A 17,035-nucleotide genomic window follows, 5' to 3' on the forward strand; every position below is an offset into this window, starting at 1 on the left:
GGTTTCTAATTCTTCGCTTATTGATTGACATATATGGGTCGTTACTTTTATCACGGATAATACTCAAACTCATGTTTTATATATTAAATTATATTCTTTTTCATGTTTGCGAGACATAATCGCATTTAATCAAATCATCTTTTATAAGGTTGTCTCTTTCATCTAATCGTAAACTCTAAATCATTTTATAATAAGCTTACAAATAATAATAATAATAATAATAATAATTCTCTCCACCACCACCATCATCACCCCTTGCGTAATCTCGACGTCTAATATCGTTGGAAAAAAAAAAAGAAAAAAGAAAAAAAGAGAACAGAACAGTGTGACATTGCGAAATAAAATTGCGTTGGCATCGGTCAAGAGAAAAAAAAAAAGTGCAATAATTTCGTGAAAATATCCCCGTAGTACAACTGACAGAAAGTTTATTTATGATAGTAGACGAGAACTGGCTATCTCTTTTCTCTTTCCTTTCTTTTTTTTTTTTTTGGTACCTTTTCTTCTCTTTTCTTTTCGTTACTTTTTCTCTTTTTTGTCCCGGAGCAACAAGCCAACCAAGTCGTAATAATTGCGACGGTGAAATGTAGGTAGTCATGGGACGCGTCCACCACCGTAACCTCCCACCATTCTTCTGTCCTAGATGAAAGCTAAAAATTTAACGAAGAACCTCAGAATAACTCCTTGATCCTGAACTCGTTTCATTTCTCCTAAGAGAAATCCAAAGTTTAAAATGGTTAGACGCACAACTCTGAAAGACATTTTCTTTATTTTCTTTTGTAAAATATTTTTCGTTCTTTAAAATGAACATTAATGTTTATTAATACATTAATCTTATCATTTAGTTCATTGATATATATTCATAAACTTGAATATATTCATTAACAATATGTTTTCTAACCTATTCTGATAATAACTTCATTTATGGTCATTTAAATGTAATTTATTTTGTTTATTTGTAGATCATGCTTTAATAATATCTTTGTAATATGAAAAGATGAAAAAGAAAAAGAAATGAAAAAAGAAGAAGTGTAGGGACAATAAAAAAACCATCGGTCGGTAATGAAGAGAGAAACAACTAAAGAAAATTTTAACAAACTTTTCTACAATACTATACTTTTATACTAATAGATAAAATAATACTTAATCTACTTATTTACTAATTATTTAACATATAATCTTTAACATCTAAATTACTATGAAATAATGAACCATATATCTCATATAAAACAATTTCATATAACACCATATTTTCTAACATAACCTATACTTCATATTAAATCAATTCAATTACAATAAGAATAAAATCAAATGAAACAAAGATGATTTATCGATGAACTAATATATATATATACATGACAGCTATCATACTAACTGTGATATGAAAAAAATAAAAAAAATAAAATAAAATATAGGGACAACAAAAAAAAAACCCCCGATCGTTCGGTAATAAAGAAGAGAAAGAGAAGAACTATGAAAACGTTTACAAACGGGCAGGTAGGGTAGACGTAGTGAGATGAGTAATGCAGTGCATGCATATGCATTCGGGATTGGACCCGACTCGACGTCGAACGAACCAACTCGAATTCAGAGGATGAATTTCTAGTCAAGGGCCTCTAATACCAAATTTCATTAAAATCCATTCAGACGGTGCAGCTGTTATACGTGTCGTCCTTCAAATATATATATATATATATATATATATATATATATACATGTAAAGGGACAGAAAGAGAAAATGAGAACGAGAGAATGGGGAACTATAGAGATAGATATACCCAAAAAATAAAAATAAAAAAAACCATAAGAGAAAGAGAGATGCCATAATAGGCTTATTGTATATCTCTCTCTCTCACACACACACACACACACACACACACACACATAGTACAAAGGAAACGAAAGCTCGAACAACGTTATCTCCGGGAAAAAATGTTGCAATTTCTCGACGTTGTAGGATGCTATCCTCCGGTTTTAAGTATTACCCTTGGGAACTACATAAATTATGGGGAATTTTAAAAATGGTGAAGAAGGGTGTAAGGGGTAAAAGTAGGGGATAAAAAGGTCGGGTTTGTTGCAACACACCATACAAAGCTAAACGGGAAATCTTAATTATTCTATCATCTAAATCGAATTATATTACGAGTTGACATTTGTTTTCTTTTGTTTCTTTTCTTTCCTTTTTCTCGTTTCAACTGTAATAATATAATACAGATAGATCAAATTACGTTCTTGAAAATTTTTTTGTTTTTTTTTTGTTAACTAACTTTACTGCACAATTACGCTGTTAACAAATTTGATTATTTTCTTATTTTGCATTTTCTATTCTTATTCTTTCAAGTCAAACAATATTTAACAAGATCGTTCATTTGCAAAAAGAATTGAGAAAAGAAAAATGTAGAAAAAAAAAAAAGAAAGAAAGAGAGAATGAGAGAGAGAGAGAGAGAGATAGAAAATGGGTGGACGCAGGTGTACAAGAAAAAGAAACGTTCTCGGAAACTCGAACCACGAAAATACCATTGTTTCATATTATATATTATTATAGTCCCCTAAACCACCCACCTATCCCGTCCCCTCGCAGCCTCTCCTTGCTGGAATTTTATTTGCGTTTCGTAATAATAATAATAATAATAATAATATTGCGTTTCTATCCACAGTCTACGAGAATATTTCGATTATTTGCGTTTAATTAAATCACCGTAAATAATTGTTACGTATTTAATGCAAATATGTAAAATAAATAACGTTATAATATATTGTTCTTGTCGTTTAACGTAAATAAAAATGAAAAACAAACAAACAAACAAACAGACAAAGAAAAAGAAAAAAAGAATAACAAATTTATAGACGACGAAATATTTTTCTACAAAACAAAAATTCCAACTATTACACACTTTTTTTGTTCCAGCCCCTCCCCCGCTCCGCATATTTACGTCCCATAAATAATAATAATAATAATAATAATAATAAGGATCGATAATGTTATTTGTCTCTTTGGAACAATATTTAAAAGAAAAAAACAAAAAATTGGTAATTTTAATTGAGTATAAATAAAAGAAACATAACCACCGAAAGTATATCATTCGTTCGTACATAATTCGATAAAAATGAAAACACGTATAAGAGGGGTGGGGGTAAGGTGGGAGAGGGCAGAGAATGGCGACATCTTTTTACCGATAAACACCAATACGATTTACATTAACGAGAAAAAGAAATTACAACAGATTATCTATTCGTAATAAAAGAGTTAAAAAAAGAAACAATAAAAAAGGGTTTCGTATTGTTTTTCTAAATCCCCCCTCATTATCCCCCTCCACATTATCCAGTCCTCTTAAAACAGTCCTAGACTAATTTGTCTCAATGATTTAGCTAAAAAAAACATCGTCGTTTGATAACAAACAATTGGACATATCTGAAAGAAAACTTATAGATATATAAAAGTAGAAAAATGTTAGGTTAGGTTGAAGAAGTTCTAACAACGAGTAGTCATTGGTCCTTTGAAATATCTAAAAGATGTCTTGGACAGGGTCACGTTGTTGATCTAAAAGAAATGAAACAAGACTTGTTACTCCTATTTTATCTCTTTAAAAGTGTATATATGTGTATATACATATATATATTTTATGTGGATGTGTGTTTGTATATGTTGGTGTATAATGTGACCTATTCTAAAGTAAAGTACGTGTTGTATACACGCGTATATATACTAAGGATAGTAGAAGAATAAAAACAAATAAAAAAAAAAAAGAAGAAAAAATGGGATAAGGGGTGAGGGGTAATGGATGGAGGAGGGTGTGGAGGGAGGGAGGGAGGGGGAGGGGTTGGTAGACAGACGAGAAGAAAAGAAGAAGCTCAATGTTCTTCTTTCCGGGATGGATAGGATAGAAAATAAGGAAATAAAGAAATAAGGATGGTTTGGTTTGGATTGGTTGGTTGGGTGGTGTCTCTATGGGATGAGGTGATTTGTGGAAAACAAATAATTGTCAGTGGTGCCAATCACAGTACTCGTTGGACCGTATATATACAACCTTGATGAAAAAAAATCTGTCGATTTATTTTCCCTTCATTCTCATCCTTTTCTTCTTTCCCTCTTACTCTTCTTCCTCTTTCTCTTCCTCTTCTTCTTTTTCTTCTATTTCTTTACTTCAATACATTACCTCATCCGGGCTACTGGATTCTTCGTCCCATATAAAACATTGGGGGGGGGGGCAACAAAGGGGTGGTGGGGAGGGGGAATGGGGGTGGGGAAAAGAAGTTACACGTTAACTCGAGATTTAAGGGATGTAAGGGTGAGGGTGTGGGGATAGGGTGGGTGGGGTTAAACCATCCTGACCCTTGTTGACACTTTGATCGATTCTTAGTTAAGAAGAGAAACAAAAGCTGATATACGGTGCAAGGGTAAAGGGTAAAGGGCGAAGGTGGGGATTTGTAGAAATTCATTAAATTCACGATCCCCCTTTAGTTCCCCCTCCATCCCCCCCCCTCCTGCCCCCTCACCCACCATAGTTCGATGACCGTAAGAAATAACGCGAACAAATAACAAACGTTATTAAATGATACCTCGGGATAGGAGAAGAGTGGCGAGTGAGAGACGACAGTGGCGACCGAGGGGCGACAAAACGAACGTCGTTAAACTTTCACCGATAATTGGACGTGGCCTTGCTGCTTTTCTAAACGAAATATAATAAAAAAAAAAAAAAAAAAAAAAAAAAATAGAAAGAATGAAAGAGAAATCAATTTGAAGAAAAAAGAAGAAAGAAGTAGAAGAAGAAGTGGAAAAAAGTGAATGGGGGTAGGGTGGGGATAAAAAAAAAGAAGAAAAAAAAAATTATAGAAAGGAAAATCGTCGAGACGACAGGAAGTGCCGGTGAAGATGACGTCTCTCTCTATCTCTTTCTCTCTCTCTCCTCTCTCTCCCCCGTTTTCTTGTTCTCTTTCGTTGGTTCGTTCATCCCTCTCTTTTTTTTTTCGTACTTAACACACCCGCCGTCTTCTCACCACCCTAAGAATCGTGCTCTATTATTCGAAAGTTTCTAAACGAAACACCAAGAAAAAAGTCAAAACGAGAGAAAGAAAGAGAGAGAGAGAGAGAGAGAGAGAGAGAGAGACTACTACTACTACTACTATTGCTTACTTGCTTGTCCCTTTAACAAAACTTTTTTAACAACGCCAGGAAGTCACGAATTTTCGTTGATGATATCACGAACGAATAGGTCCGTCCATCTTTTCTTTTTAAAAGGGTTGAAAATAAAAAAAGGGGCGGGGGAAAGGGTTAAAGGATAGACTGGTAGACGGATAGGTAGGATGTTTTTTATTATTTAGTTATTTTAATTGTTATATTGATATTTATTTGTATTTATTGAATTCGTTATTATCACTTTTGAGTGTTGAATATTTTAACCTAAAATGTTTTTGTAGGCACAGTATAGTTTATTATTAATCAAATTCCACAATAATAAGTTATATTAAATAATTCAAATTTGTCTTTATGAATATAACTTAATGAATAAATATTAATATTAAATTACTTTAACATTAATATTAATATTAACAAACACCGTATATGCTTCGAACGATAAGCTTAGTAATTTTTACCAAACGCATATATGCGTTTATAACAATCAAATGATTTTTTTTTTTAAGAATGTTCAATGGAAAAATAAAACCAAAAAAAAGAAAACGCAACGTCATCTTCACCTTTAGCTTTCAAAAAGAAAAAAAAACAAGAAAAACACGAACGACTAATGCAAAGAAGACAGAAGTGAGATCAGATGAGATGAGATGAGATGAAATGAGATGAGATGAGGTGAAGGGAAAGAAGAAGAAGAAGAAAAAAAAAACAAGAAGAGGACTTTTATTTCGAAGGGATGTTTCAGAGGGCAAAAAGTAACGGGACAGACAGAGGAAGTACATACCTGGATAAATACAAGGGGCTTGCGGGATTTCTCCCTTTTTTCTATTCTCTCTTTCTATCTTTCTATCTCCCTTTTTTCTCTCTCTCTCTTTCCATGAACTGTTCATTTTATTTTAACTCCCAACCCTTATCTACCACCCCCTCTAACACTGTAAAACTTTCTATTCGTCGTATTTTGGTACAAAACACTTTGCCAATGCTAGGGGGGATCGATTTTATCGAGAAGTCTAAACACGCACGATTAAATTCACTCTATGTCGTGAAATAATAATAATAATAAAAATAATCATACTAGTATATATATATACAGGGTGTCCCATATAACTGTATTCACGATTTTTCAAGTATTTGTTATAATTTGACAAAAAATGTTCATCCAAAGTCATGGTATATTAGTTCATTGAATTCGTATTATTACGGGCTATAATACTGTAAAGTCAAACATATAGGGTGTCATTTAAAAAAACAAAGATAACCTTAAAAAACATTTAAAAAAAAACATTTTTCAAATTTGTTTTTATTGCAATTTATAGTCAATCAAAAACAAATCAACTTTTGTTTAAACAATTTTTTTCTCAGATTATGGCAAATACTTGAAAAATCATGAATACAATTATTTGTGACACCCTACATATATATTTATATGTTTAGATGTTTGAGTGTGCGTTTCTACGTTCCCCTTCTATTTCTTCCTACTTATGAACCGATCTAACCCCCTTCATCCCCTTCTTTCCTTTTCTATACCCATTTTCTCTATCTCTCTCTCTCTCTCTCTCTCCCCCTTCTCATTTTCTCTTTCTCATTCAACTAACAAATCGATAAAGTAGGGTGAATGTTTTCTTGTAGAAAATCTGAACACGTAGGAAAGAAATTCGTCGTCACTTGGTTTACGTGCCGATACTTAAAAAGGGCCCCTTCCCCCCACCATACTTGCCCCCACCATCATCTGTCCCCCACCGCTCGATTTTTTCCCTGACTCGGACTGCGAAATTAGAAAATGTTACTTGATTTACATACTCTTTCGTATGAAGATAACGTTAATTAATTATCAAAATTATTATTATTATTATTATTATTATTATTATTATTATAATATCGTTCTCTCGTTCGTATTAATCGTACGAATTTTTGCATATTATAATCTATGTGTCCCTCTCCCCTCTCCCCCTCTCTCTCTCTCTCTCTCTCTCTCAATCTAAAGACTTTTTTTTTATCTTCGTAACGTCAAGAAAACGAACGAGAATAAATTTCTAACGACTGTAATAAACGTTTGAACTCGTTTCAATTTGAAATAATTCAATGTACGTTTAATACTTTAAAAAAAAAAAAAAAATTTCCATATTACCGATTCAAACGTTTAATTAATTACTCTAATCTAATATATGTATTTTCTTAAATGTGTGCGCTAATACTTATTTCATACACTCTATAAATAATCTAAATCTTATCAAATGACATTTTACTTTTTTTTTTAATTTTTTAAAACATTAAACGTAGCACGTTTATTTGCTTTCCTCCACCCCCGACCCTCCACCTCTATCATAAATCATCAAAGTATCTTTTCACGAGTCATATCTTTCGTGAAATATTTAAATAGACGTATTTAATAATTTTAGATAAGTATATTCGAATAACGTTTCACTTGAAATATCTTCTCTTACAGTATATATATAACCCTATATATACAGGGTGATTCAATAACTATTACCAACTAAATAGCTTCGAAAATATGACAATTGCAGAAAAGTTTATTGAAAAAAAGTTGTATAAAAAATTCAGGACTATAATAAGACATTAAAATTTTTTTGCTATGTTCAGTCATTTTCAAGATTTATTAGTCAACTTTGTTTTTTTAAATACAATGTTATATTTTAATACTTATTTTCGGATAGCGGCTGTCAAGACGAATCCAATGATATGCAACATTAATATTTTTGGAGGTCAAGGAAGGTGAAAACTGGCGAACAAACCGGCCACAATACAGCTCTTCCGCGTCATGGTCGCGTCAGGATTGCGTCAGGGTTGCGTCAGAATTGCGTCATGTGGACAACGGACGGAACAGATATTTTCCGAATAGTTTTTATTAGGTCATTGTCGAGTTTAGTATTTAATGTTGCACATCATTGGATTCGTCTTGTCAGCCGCTATCCGAAAATAAGTAATAAAATATAACATTGTATTTAAAAAAACAAAGTTGATCAATAAATCTCGAAAATTATTTAACCTACAAAAAAATTACTAATGTCATGTTGTAGTCCTGAATTTTTCATGCAACTTTTTATTTATCCACTTTTTTGTTACTTTCATAGTTTCGGAGTTATTAAGGTGGCAAGAGCTGATGAATCACTCGGTATATATACATTTGCGTAGTATCAAAGGTATACAAATCACACGATTGCATGAAACATGAGAAAATCAACTCGTCTAGATTGCTATAATTTAAACGTTCATAACACTTGTTTGCGTACTTACTTAAGACCAGAAATGTTTTTGTTTTCTTTTTTTTTTTTCCCCACCCAAAATAATAAAATGCCATTGTTATTTTAGTGATATCTAATTACGAGTTATACACGAATTATACATAAAATATCTGTATATGTATGTGTATGTATAAACGTGTGTATTTATTTGTGTATATTTGTGTATGTGTGTGTGTGAGTATGTGTGAGAGAGAGTGTGTGTGTGTATACACGTCATACATAAACGACGATCTCTTTGAAGTAAAAGAGAGCTTTGTATTTATATTAAACGTTGAGGGAAAAATAAAACGTTGTGCAAATTGAACGTGCTAACGTTTTCCTCGTTTGGTACGAAATTTAATGTCAAGTTCATAAGTTTCCATAGCGTGAACACTAATTGGGGTAGCATCATCGCGAATTTTCGTGCTTGTTAATTAACACGTTGCCGCACACTTTTAATTTGACGATCGTGCTTAGAAATACGAAGATCGGACGGCTATAGCCGTCATTTGCGGCAATGGGTTAATCGTTACGTTATGTGTCAACAACGTTTTTCCTTGTTCCTTTATTCTATTTTCTTTTTCTTTTTCTTTTTCTTTTACCACTCGAATATTTTTTTTTTTTTTTCAAAAGAACAACACCCCCTTACTACTATTCCTTGTTATAAAATAGTATTAAAAAATTCAAAAGAGAAAAATAAAAATGTATATTATTATCATATGAAAATAATATCGAAAATATTAGAGTATATCAAAAATTTGGTTACTTTAAACAAGTTTGTACGATATTTCGACAAAGTTTTGTTATTGTATTGAGAAAAAAAGGAATTAAAAAAAAAAAAAATGAAAGAAAATACATGAGTAACCCTCCAATAGCACGGTAGATAAGGTTCCTAGAAAATGCCGAGTTGTGAGTTGTATGAAACCGTGTTGTATGAGACTTTTATTTTCAGAAAATTGAAATTGAAAAACAAATTGCAACCCCTGACGCAACCGTGTTATAGAATGCCGTGTTGTAGGAGGGCTACCTCTATAAAAAATTTAAAGGAAAGGAATAATAAAATCGTTGATAATTGTACAATAATAATAAATTATAAGTAATAATAATTATAATAATAAAATTAAAATAATAATATAAATAATAAATATATAAATAAAATAATAATTATTATAATATTTTGTTTATGATAAATTAATGATTAAGAATATGAAAAAGATAAGTTAATTACACAGGTCATCGGGAAACACTTGAATTTAATATTCATAGAATAATAATAAGCGCGTGGATCATTTCACGAACGATACGGAAAATCAAATCCAAATCCTAATAATCTGTAATTAATTTATCACCATACACATATATATATATATATTTTGTATATATACATGCATAAATATTATATATATATATAACTCATTGTTATTCGAGCATCGTTTATTGCATGGATAATGCATGTTTTAGCCGATAACGTAAATTTGTCAATGTCTATTTTCCCTGGGATCGTTCGTGCTTTGAATACATTCGCAAATGAATTTAACATTGAGAAGTAAACATTAAAAAATGAATTTTATTCAATGTTAATGACGATCAAACGTTAATAGTATGGAAATGTAATACTGTTTTAATAATTAAAAAAAAAAAATAAATAAAGAAAAAATATAAATGAAAATAATAATTGATAAGTTTTCGTATGATTTCAAATGATTCGTAAGATAATTCAGAAGGGTAGGTTAACCCCTTGAGTACTGAATTATTTAAAGATTTTTATGCATATATATATATAACATATAATATGCATATATAATTTGTTGCTAGATGAATTAATATGTAAAAGTAATACATATCATTTGGAATATATTTATATTGGTGATATAAATATATATATTTTTTTTGCAAAAACATTTTAATTGCAAACTATAAATAAATATATGAATGAAACAAAATTGAAATATTTCGATATTTTATATTTATATATTGACATAAGCTTCTTAAATTTAAATGACGAGTCAGACACGTCCATCGTAACTTCGTTCAAGTAAACAGATGACAAGTCTCACTCGTCAAATGTACCCAATGGGTTAACCAGTTAACCAATAATCGTTAGATTCTTTTATTATGTAGATATTTCTGAAGTGACAAAATGGAAACTTTATTTTCAGTTACTACGCGTCTACCGCTTTTCCACCTCGTTTGGCACCACCCCTGAAGAGACCACGTTTAATGCCACCTGCACGATCCCAACATCCGAAGCAACAGAAACAACAACCTAGCAACAATACAGCCATGGTACCGGACTTGAATCAACTCAAAGTATACAGTGAGTAATACTACCTTTAACTTCATCTCATCCCTCCACCCACACACCCCACTCCTGCCTCCCCCCACCCCCACTCCTGATCTTTGTCTTTTTTATTTCATCCTTAAAAACGTTCACGATTATTTTTACAGATAAATATTGCGTTGACATACCTGTTTGAAATATCACACAGTACATTGTAACATTTTTATTTGTCCTTTCAATGTACTTTGATTATTTACAAAGAATATTGTTGAGATTTTTTTCTTTTTTGTTTTTTTTGTTAATTTTATACAGTAACATTTATCACTGTAATATTTTCTTTGAACTTACATTTGAAGATACATTTCATTGTATCATGTGAGCAAAAATTGTTTATTATCATCTTTGAAAATTGATATTGTATATTCTTTGATTAATTTAGAAAAACATTTTATACAGTTTTAAAGCTTGTTTTAAGAAGATTGTGTTAAACCTCACTAATGCTTTTAATACTTGATCACTTAAAAAATAAGTAAACGATTTTGAAATTAAACAAAATATATTCTTCTACATTTGCTTCAATTTTGTTCGTCTTAATATTTAATTTATTTTATTTATAGAGAAAATGTTATCATAATTTTATGGGAAAAATATAATGACAAATAATAAAAATGTATTGAAATTAGTTGTTTAATAATAATAATAATAATAATAATAATAATATAATTTATGTACATGTAATTTAATTTATTATTATTAATTACATTATCTGAATAATGAATAGTTTTAATGTACTTTTTTTTTCCACTACCACATATTCCCCATAAAATTATGTTAAAATATTCTAAAATGATGGAAAAGATAATCTTACGTAGTTTAGTTCAAGAAAAAAAAAAAACTACACAATAAAGAAATAATAAGAAATAATAAAATAAAATGAAAATTACGAGGAGAGAAGAAAGAAAAAAAAAAGCAGATATAAAAGGATGTAAAATTTCATCCCTTCAATATTTTACCAAAGATTAAATATAAAATGTGCAAAATAATATTTTAAACAAGTTTTTTAAGAATTTAAACTTATATTTGCAACATAAGTTATAATAACTGTAATAATATTTTTCAACATTAATCAAATACACATTTTATTACTGTATAAAATTAACAACAAAAACAAACAAAATCAAACAAACTACAAAATCTTGAAATTATCCTCGTTCCCTTCCACCTTTTTTTTTCTTTTTCGACAGCTTAAAAGCATGAGACAAACAAAAAACCAAAAAACAAAAAACAAAATGAAAGAAAAGAGTCTACAAAAAAGAGTAGAATTATTTTCTTAACTACGAGCAGTTTACCGTAAAGTGCTGACCAGGGGACAGACACCAACTGAGAGAGAACGCAAACGTAGTCCTTTGATGGGCCACGAGTCCTTTTAATGGATGATCGTTGAGAGAAAAAGAACGTCAGCCTTTTAAAGCCGTTGATTTAACAGTTTTAGAAACGCGATCTTTGCGACGTAAAAAACCTCACTCACCATTTACCTGCCATCTTCAACAACCAAACGGATTCTCTCACTCACTCACACACTCAAACACACACACACACACACATTTTATTTCTTTCTGATGATGCACTTAACCAATGATCGGTCGTTTAAAAAAATTTCCTTCTAAATTCAACTTGCAAATCTCGAAAAACTTAATTGTCTCCTCCCCTACCCGCCACCTTTTCCGTTAAGGACGCCGGCTATAGTCGGCATCTAAGTGAACAATGATATTTTTATACGTGTGCCGACTATAATCGGCATCTATGAGACAACCTGTGTATATGGAATGCAAATTATATCTGACAATTACACCTTTGAAATACTTAAACCCTACTTTGTCGTTACTGACACGCCGACTATAGTCGTCATCTATGAGAAGATCTGTATATACGAGGGTAGATTTTAATATTTTTTTGGATACTATTGACTGATCTTATGTATTAATCCTACTTAAAATATATATTAAGAAAAAATATAATAAATATAATATTTTTTGGAGTAACCTACGTTCAATGTCAACACAATTCAAAATAATGTTTGTATCAATGAAAGAAAGGGTTAAAATAAAACCTACAAATAAGAATATAAATCTTTGATTATTTTGAGAAAAATTTACATTAATGTTACTCTCATTTTTAAATACAAAAAAAAATAAATAAATAAATAACATTAAATATAATTTAAGTATACAGAAATTTAACAACTGTTGTTCCAGCAAAGATCTTATTTTCAATTTAACGAATACCCGTTAACCCTTTTACAAATAATGTACAAATTATTTAAATAATTTCAATTTTAATACTATAACAAATTATTTTAAATAATCCACAAGATCAATGATTTCTAAATTTAAACGATAACACGTTCATAAAGTTTGCAAAGTTTTCTTTTAAAAAAAAGATAAAAACAAAAAAGAGAGATAAACATCGTATATTATAATATTTCATTTTATTCGAATACCACTTGTGTGTATTTATTCAAAGATGTCTGTATGTATGTGTGTGTGTTTTTTGTTTTTTTTTTTACTTTTTCCAGGTAATCCAGATATACTTATATGCGGCAACTGCAGGGAAATGTTTTCCGATCTTGGGGAGCTGCTCGAACACAAGCGGAACTACTGCAAACTGCGGTTCACATGTAAATGTCACACCTTCAACGGAGCCGCCCCAAGTATGTACTCGAAAGAAAGTTAGAGGCGCGCCCTTCCGGTACGTAAACGCGTCTCTGACCCGATCGAGTGCCCAATCAAACGCCTCTCGCGAGGTGCACTCTATCCTTTTTCTTTTGTTTTTTTCCCCAACCCCCCAATTTTTTTTTCTTTCATCCCTTTTTCTATTCTTTCTTATTTCTTTACAAGAAACAAAACAAACAAACAAACAAATGCTTATCACGAGGTGCACTCTACCCTTTTTTTTTTCGTGCTTCTAAAATGTTTTTTTTTATCCATTTTCCTACTCATACTCATTTTTTTTATTAAAAAAAAAAAAATATATTAACAACAAAACAAACAAATTCTTTTCTTGTTACATTTTTCTCATTATTAACACTTGGCATGCGGGTATACTTCGCTGATTAGTTTTTTGTTTTTTTTTTAAATTAAATTTCAATGAACCCTTATATATTAGGTTAGGAACTAAAATAGTTCATAGGTTTTTTTATATTAATATTTCACTTGCATATAAAGTAATGTAATTGACTTCAAAAACTAAATTGCACATATCTGAAGCAACCAAACAAATGCACCTACTTTTGATTATGAAAATAATTTAAAATTAAATTTAGGTTCCCTACCATTAGGTTAAAAATCAAAAAAGTTGGTGGATTTTTTTTTTTATAACATTTCACTTGCATATAGAATTATTTAATTGATTTCAAACAAAAATTGCACGTATTTGAAGCAACAGAATAAATGTTACGAACTTTAGATTAAATTTTATAAATTAAATTTAAATTAACCCTAATATATTTAAGTGAATCCAAAAAAAAAAGAAAGGTTCGTGCATTTTTAATATCAACATTTCACTTGCAACTCACAATAAATGCACAAATTTTTTTAATATAACCCTAACAATTATAAAATCCTTTTAACACTTGGCATGCGCGTACACTTCACCGTCAAGTTACTCGTGCAGCGGGCATTTTTTCGTGAATCGCGCGGAAATTTGATCAAAAGTTTCCTGTATCTTATTTTTTGTGTCTTTGTCGAATTATATACAACATATGCATTGAAAAATGTACAATTCATCATATATATATAACTAAACGTTTTGTCCACTTCACTGTATTGTAATTATACGTTACCGGATTTTCACCATAAATCTACTAAATACGTATTTTTACGTAACCCGCGCTCCAGTGACAGACTGTGAAAAACGTAAAAATACGTTGCCCGCGTGTCATATGTTAAAACAAATAACCTATGCTCGTTGTATAAAAATATCTCACCCATTTTTTTTTCTCAAAATTTTTCTATCACTAACACTAATTACAAAAAAAAAAAACAAACAAACAAACAAACAAAGGCCTCTCGGGCGAGTTGCATTCACCCTTTCTCCCCCCCCCCACGAAAAAAGAATTTTTCTATCCCTTTATTCATTTTTTTTTATTTCTTCATTAAACCAAAAAAAAAAAAAGAAATACTAAGAAAATAAAACACAGTTTTTTTTTTTTACAGTACTTTTTTCTCATTATCGTAACAAAAATAATCTACGGTTGTTGTACAAAAGTATCTCGTTCGTATGACATTTTGTTTTTTTCTTAATTTAACTTTATATATATATTTTTTTTTAGTCGTTAAATCAAAAAAAAATATATCAAGTAAGAAAAAAAAGGTATAGAAAAAGTATATCAACTTGTTCTCTTTCAATGATCATCAAACGAGAGGAAAATATCTTTTACAAAGGAATTCTTTATTTTTTTCTCTTTTTCCTTTTTTTTATTTCTGCATCACATTATAAAAGATTGTATAGATAGAAATCTTTTTTTTTTTTTTTTTTTTTTTTTAATGGAATCCAAGCAAATGGATGGAAATACATATATATATATATATATCTTTACTGTCTTTTTTTTCTCCTAATTTCCCTACACGACTTTTCGTTTATTATTAAATCAAATAACTCATCCTAAAAAAGAAACTCCGTATTCGTTTTTTTGATTTATTTTCCTTTTGCTTCTTTTTCGTCTTCTTTGTCTTCTTTCAGTTTACATTATATTAAAAAAAATATATATATATTCTATATATAAAAAGGGAAATATGGTAATTTATTTTCATGTCGCATTATTATAAAGAATCAGAAAAGAAAAGTTAAACAACGAAACAAATGAAAATACATTCAAGCAAATTATCAAAACCTTTTTCATATTATTATCATTATTATTATAAAAATCGATAAAATTCAAAATGTGCCTAATACTTGAAACTTTAGTCAAAATGTGCCTAATACTGGAACTTTAGTCAAAATATGCCTAATACTGGAACTTTATTTTCCACCTCTTTCTTTTTTGCAAATCATCGTAAGAAGTAATCTACTTTCTCATTACATTTCCATGAAAATTTCCAATTGATATCGTCCATGAAATAAAATCTTTTTTCAACCCTTTTTTGTCTTTGCGCAACATTCGTGTGTATCAGAATTTCTTTATACCACGAAGGATCATAATGCACACCTGTGTCTACTGCGTATCGTATACATATAAATATGTTCTACGTTAAATGAAACCACTTCGATATCTCTCTGTAAATATGAACCTTTAAAGAAAAAAAAAAAGAAAAAAAACAGAAAAATATCTAAACCTGTATTAGCCTTTTTTTTAAATAATTTTATTCGTAAATAAAATAACCTAAATATTTTTACATATTTACTCAAAGATCAAAGTAATTCATTTAACGTGTTTTGAAATTTCCATTTGCAATCCGTCATAAAAATAAAATACAATTAATATAAACGTCTACAAAAAAAAAAAATAAAATAAAATAAAATTTTGTCATAGTATAAAATAAATAAATAAATATAAATAAATGAGTTACATTGATGCTACAATGTCAAATGGAAATTTGTCATAATTCCTACTAACGTGTGTAATAATTAATAAACTCATCTTAAGTTTAAGAAGTTTAAAAAAAATTACTGACGATGAACCGTTTGTTTCGTTAACGAATAGGAGACTCCACGACAGCCCTGCTCTGTGTCCTCTGCAAGGTTTCTTTCCCAACAGCATGGGAACTAATGGTTCATGCTCAAGCTGCTCATATGATAAACATATACGAACTTGGTACACGGCCACAGAGTCCAAGATCAACGCAAAGTCCACCCCATAGTCCACCACATAGTCCCAGTCAACATGTCAAGGAATCATCTTCACCTTCACCACCAGACTTTCAAGTAATTTACTTTTGATCTATTTATCTGTCATTAAATTACAATAATGGGATCAAGTTGAACCCCCTTGTCCTAAAACCACGAGTCAGACTCGTGATTCAATTGTTCCTGATATTTTCGTATTTCAATTCTTTTCCCTTATTGTAGTCCTAAACATCGATAGTTTAGTAATTTAACAGAATGGACAAAAATGTTTAAACAAACATTGAAACCTAATTTCATTTAACAAATGATAAACCGTATTTTATTAGCTTCAAAAATATCCAATAGAAAACATTGATAATACTGTCATGAATTCATTAAAAATCGTGATAATTTTGAAGGTTAGAAAAAGGTTTGAATAACACCAGTAAAAATAAAAAAAAATAAAGCAAACTTTGAAAAACCAAAAGTAGTTACTAAAGAGTCAAGTAAAAACAAAGAGTAGAATCATCTTGTCTGGTTCTTTTTGAACTGGAAGAAAAA

The 17,035-nt window shown here is 30.0% G+C and overlaps 1 protein-coding gene across 4 annotated transcripts in view; it reads left to right on the forward strand.

Moving 5' to 3' along the window:
• Positions 1-17,035, forward strand: part of LOC107067324 (uncharacterized) — a 321,890-nt gene that overhangs the window by 293,325 nt on the left and 11,530 nt on the right. For all 4 annotated transcript variants that reach the window (XM_089174040.1, XM_089174041.1, XM_015322727.2 and 1 more), the window contains 3 exons: positions 10,530-10,687; positions 13,227-13,361; positions 16,353-16,573. In XM_089174040.1, the coding sequence (XP_089030166.1) occupies positions 10,530-10,687; positions 13,227-13,361; positions 16,353-16,573 (514 nt within the window). The remainder of the gene's footprint in view (positions 1-10,529; positions 10,688-13,226; positions 13,362-16,352; positions 16,574-17,035) is intronic.

Source organism: Polistes dominula, unplaced genomic scaffold (genome assembly GCF_049000335.1).
Source record: "Polistes dominula isolate Pdom_NZ unplaced genomic scaffold, Pdom_raw_medaka contig_75, whole genome shotgun sequence".
NCBI lineage: Eukaryota > Metazoa > Arthropoda > Insecta > Hymenoptera > Vespidae > Polistes > Polistes dominula.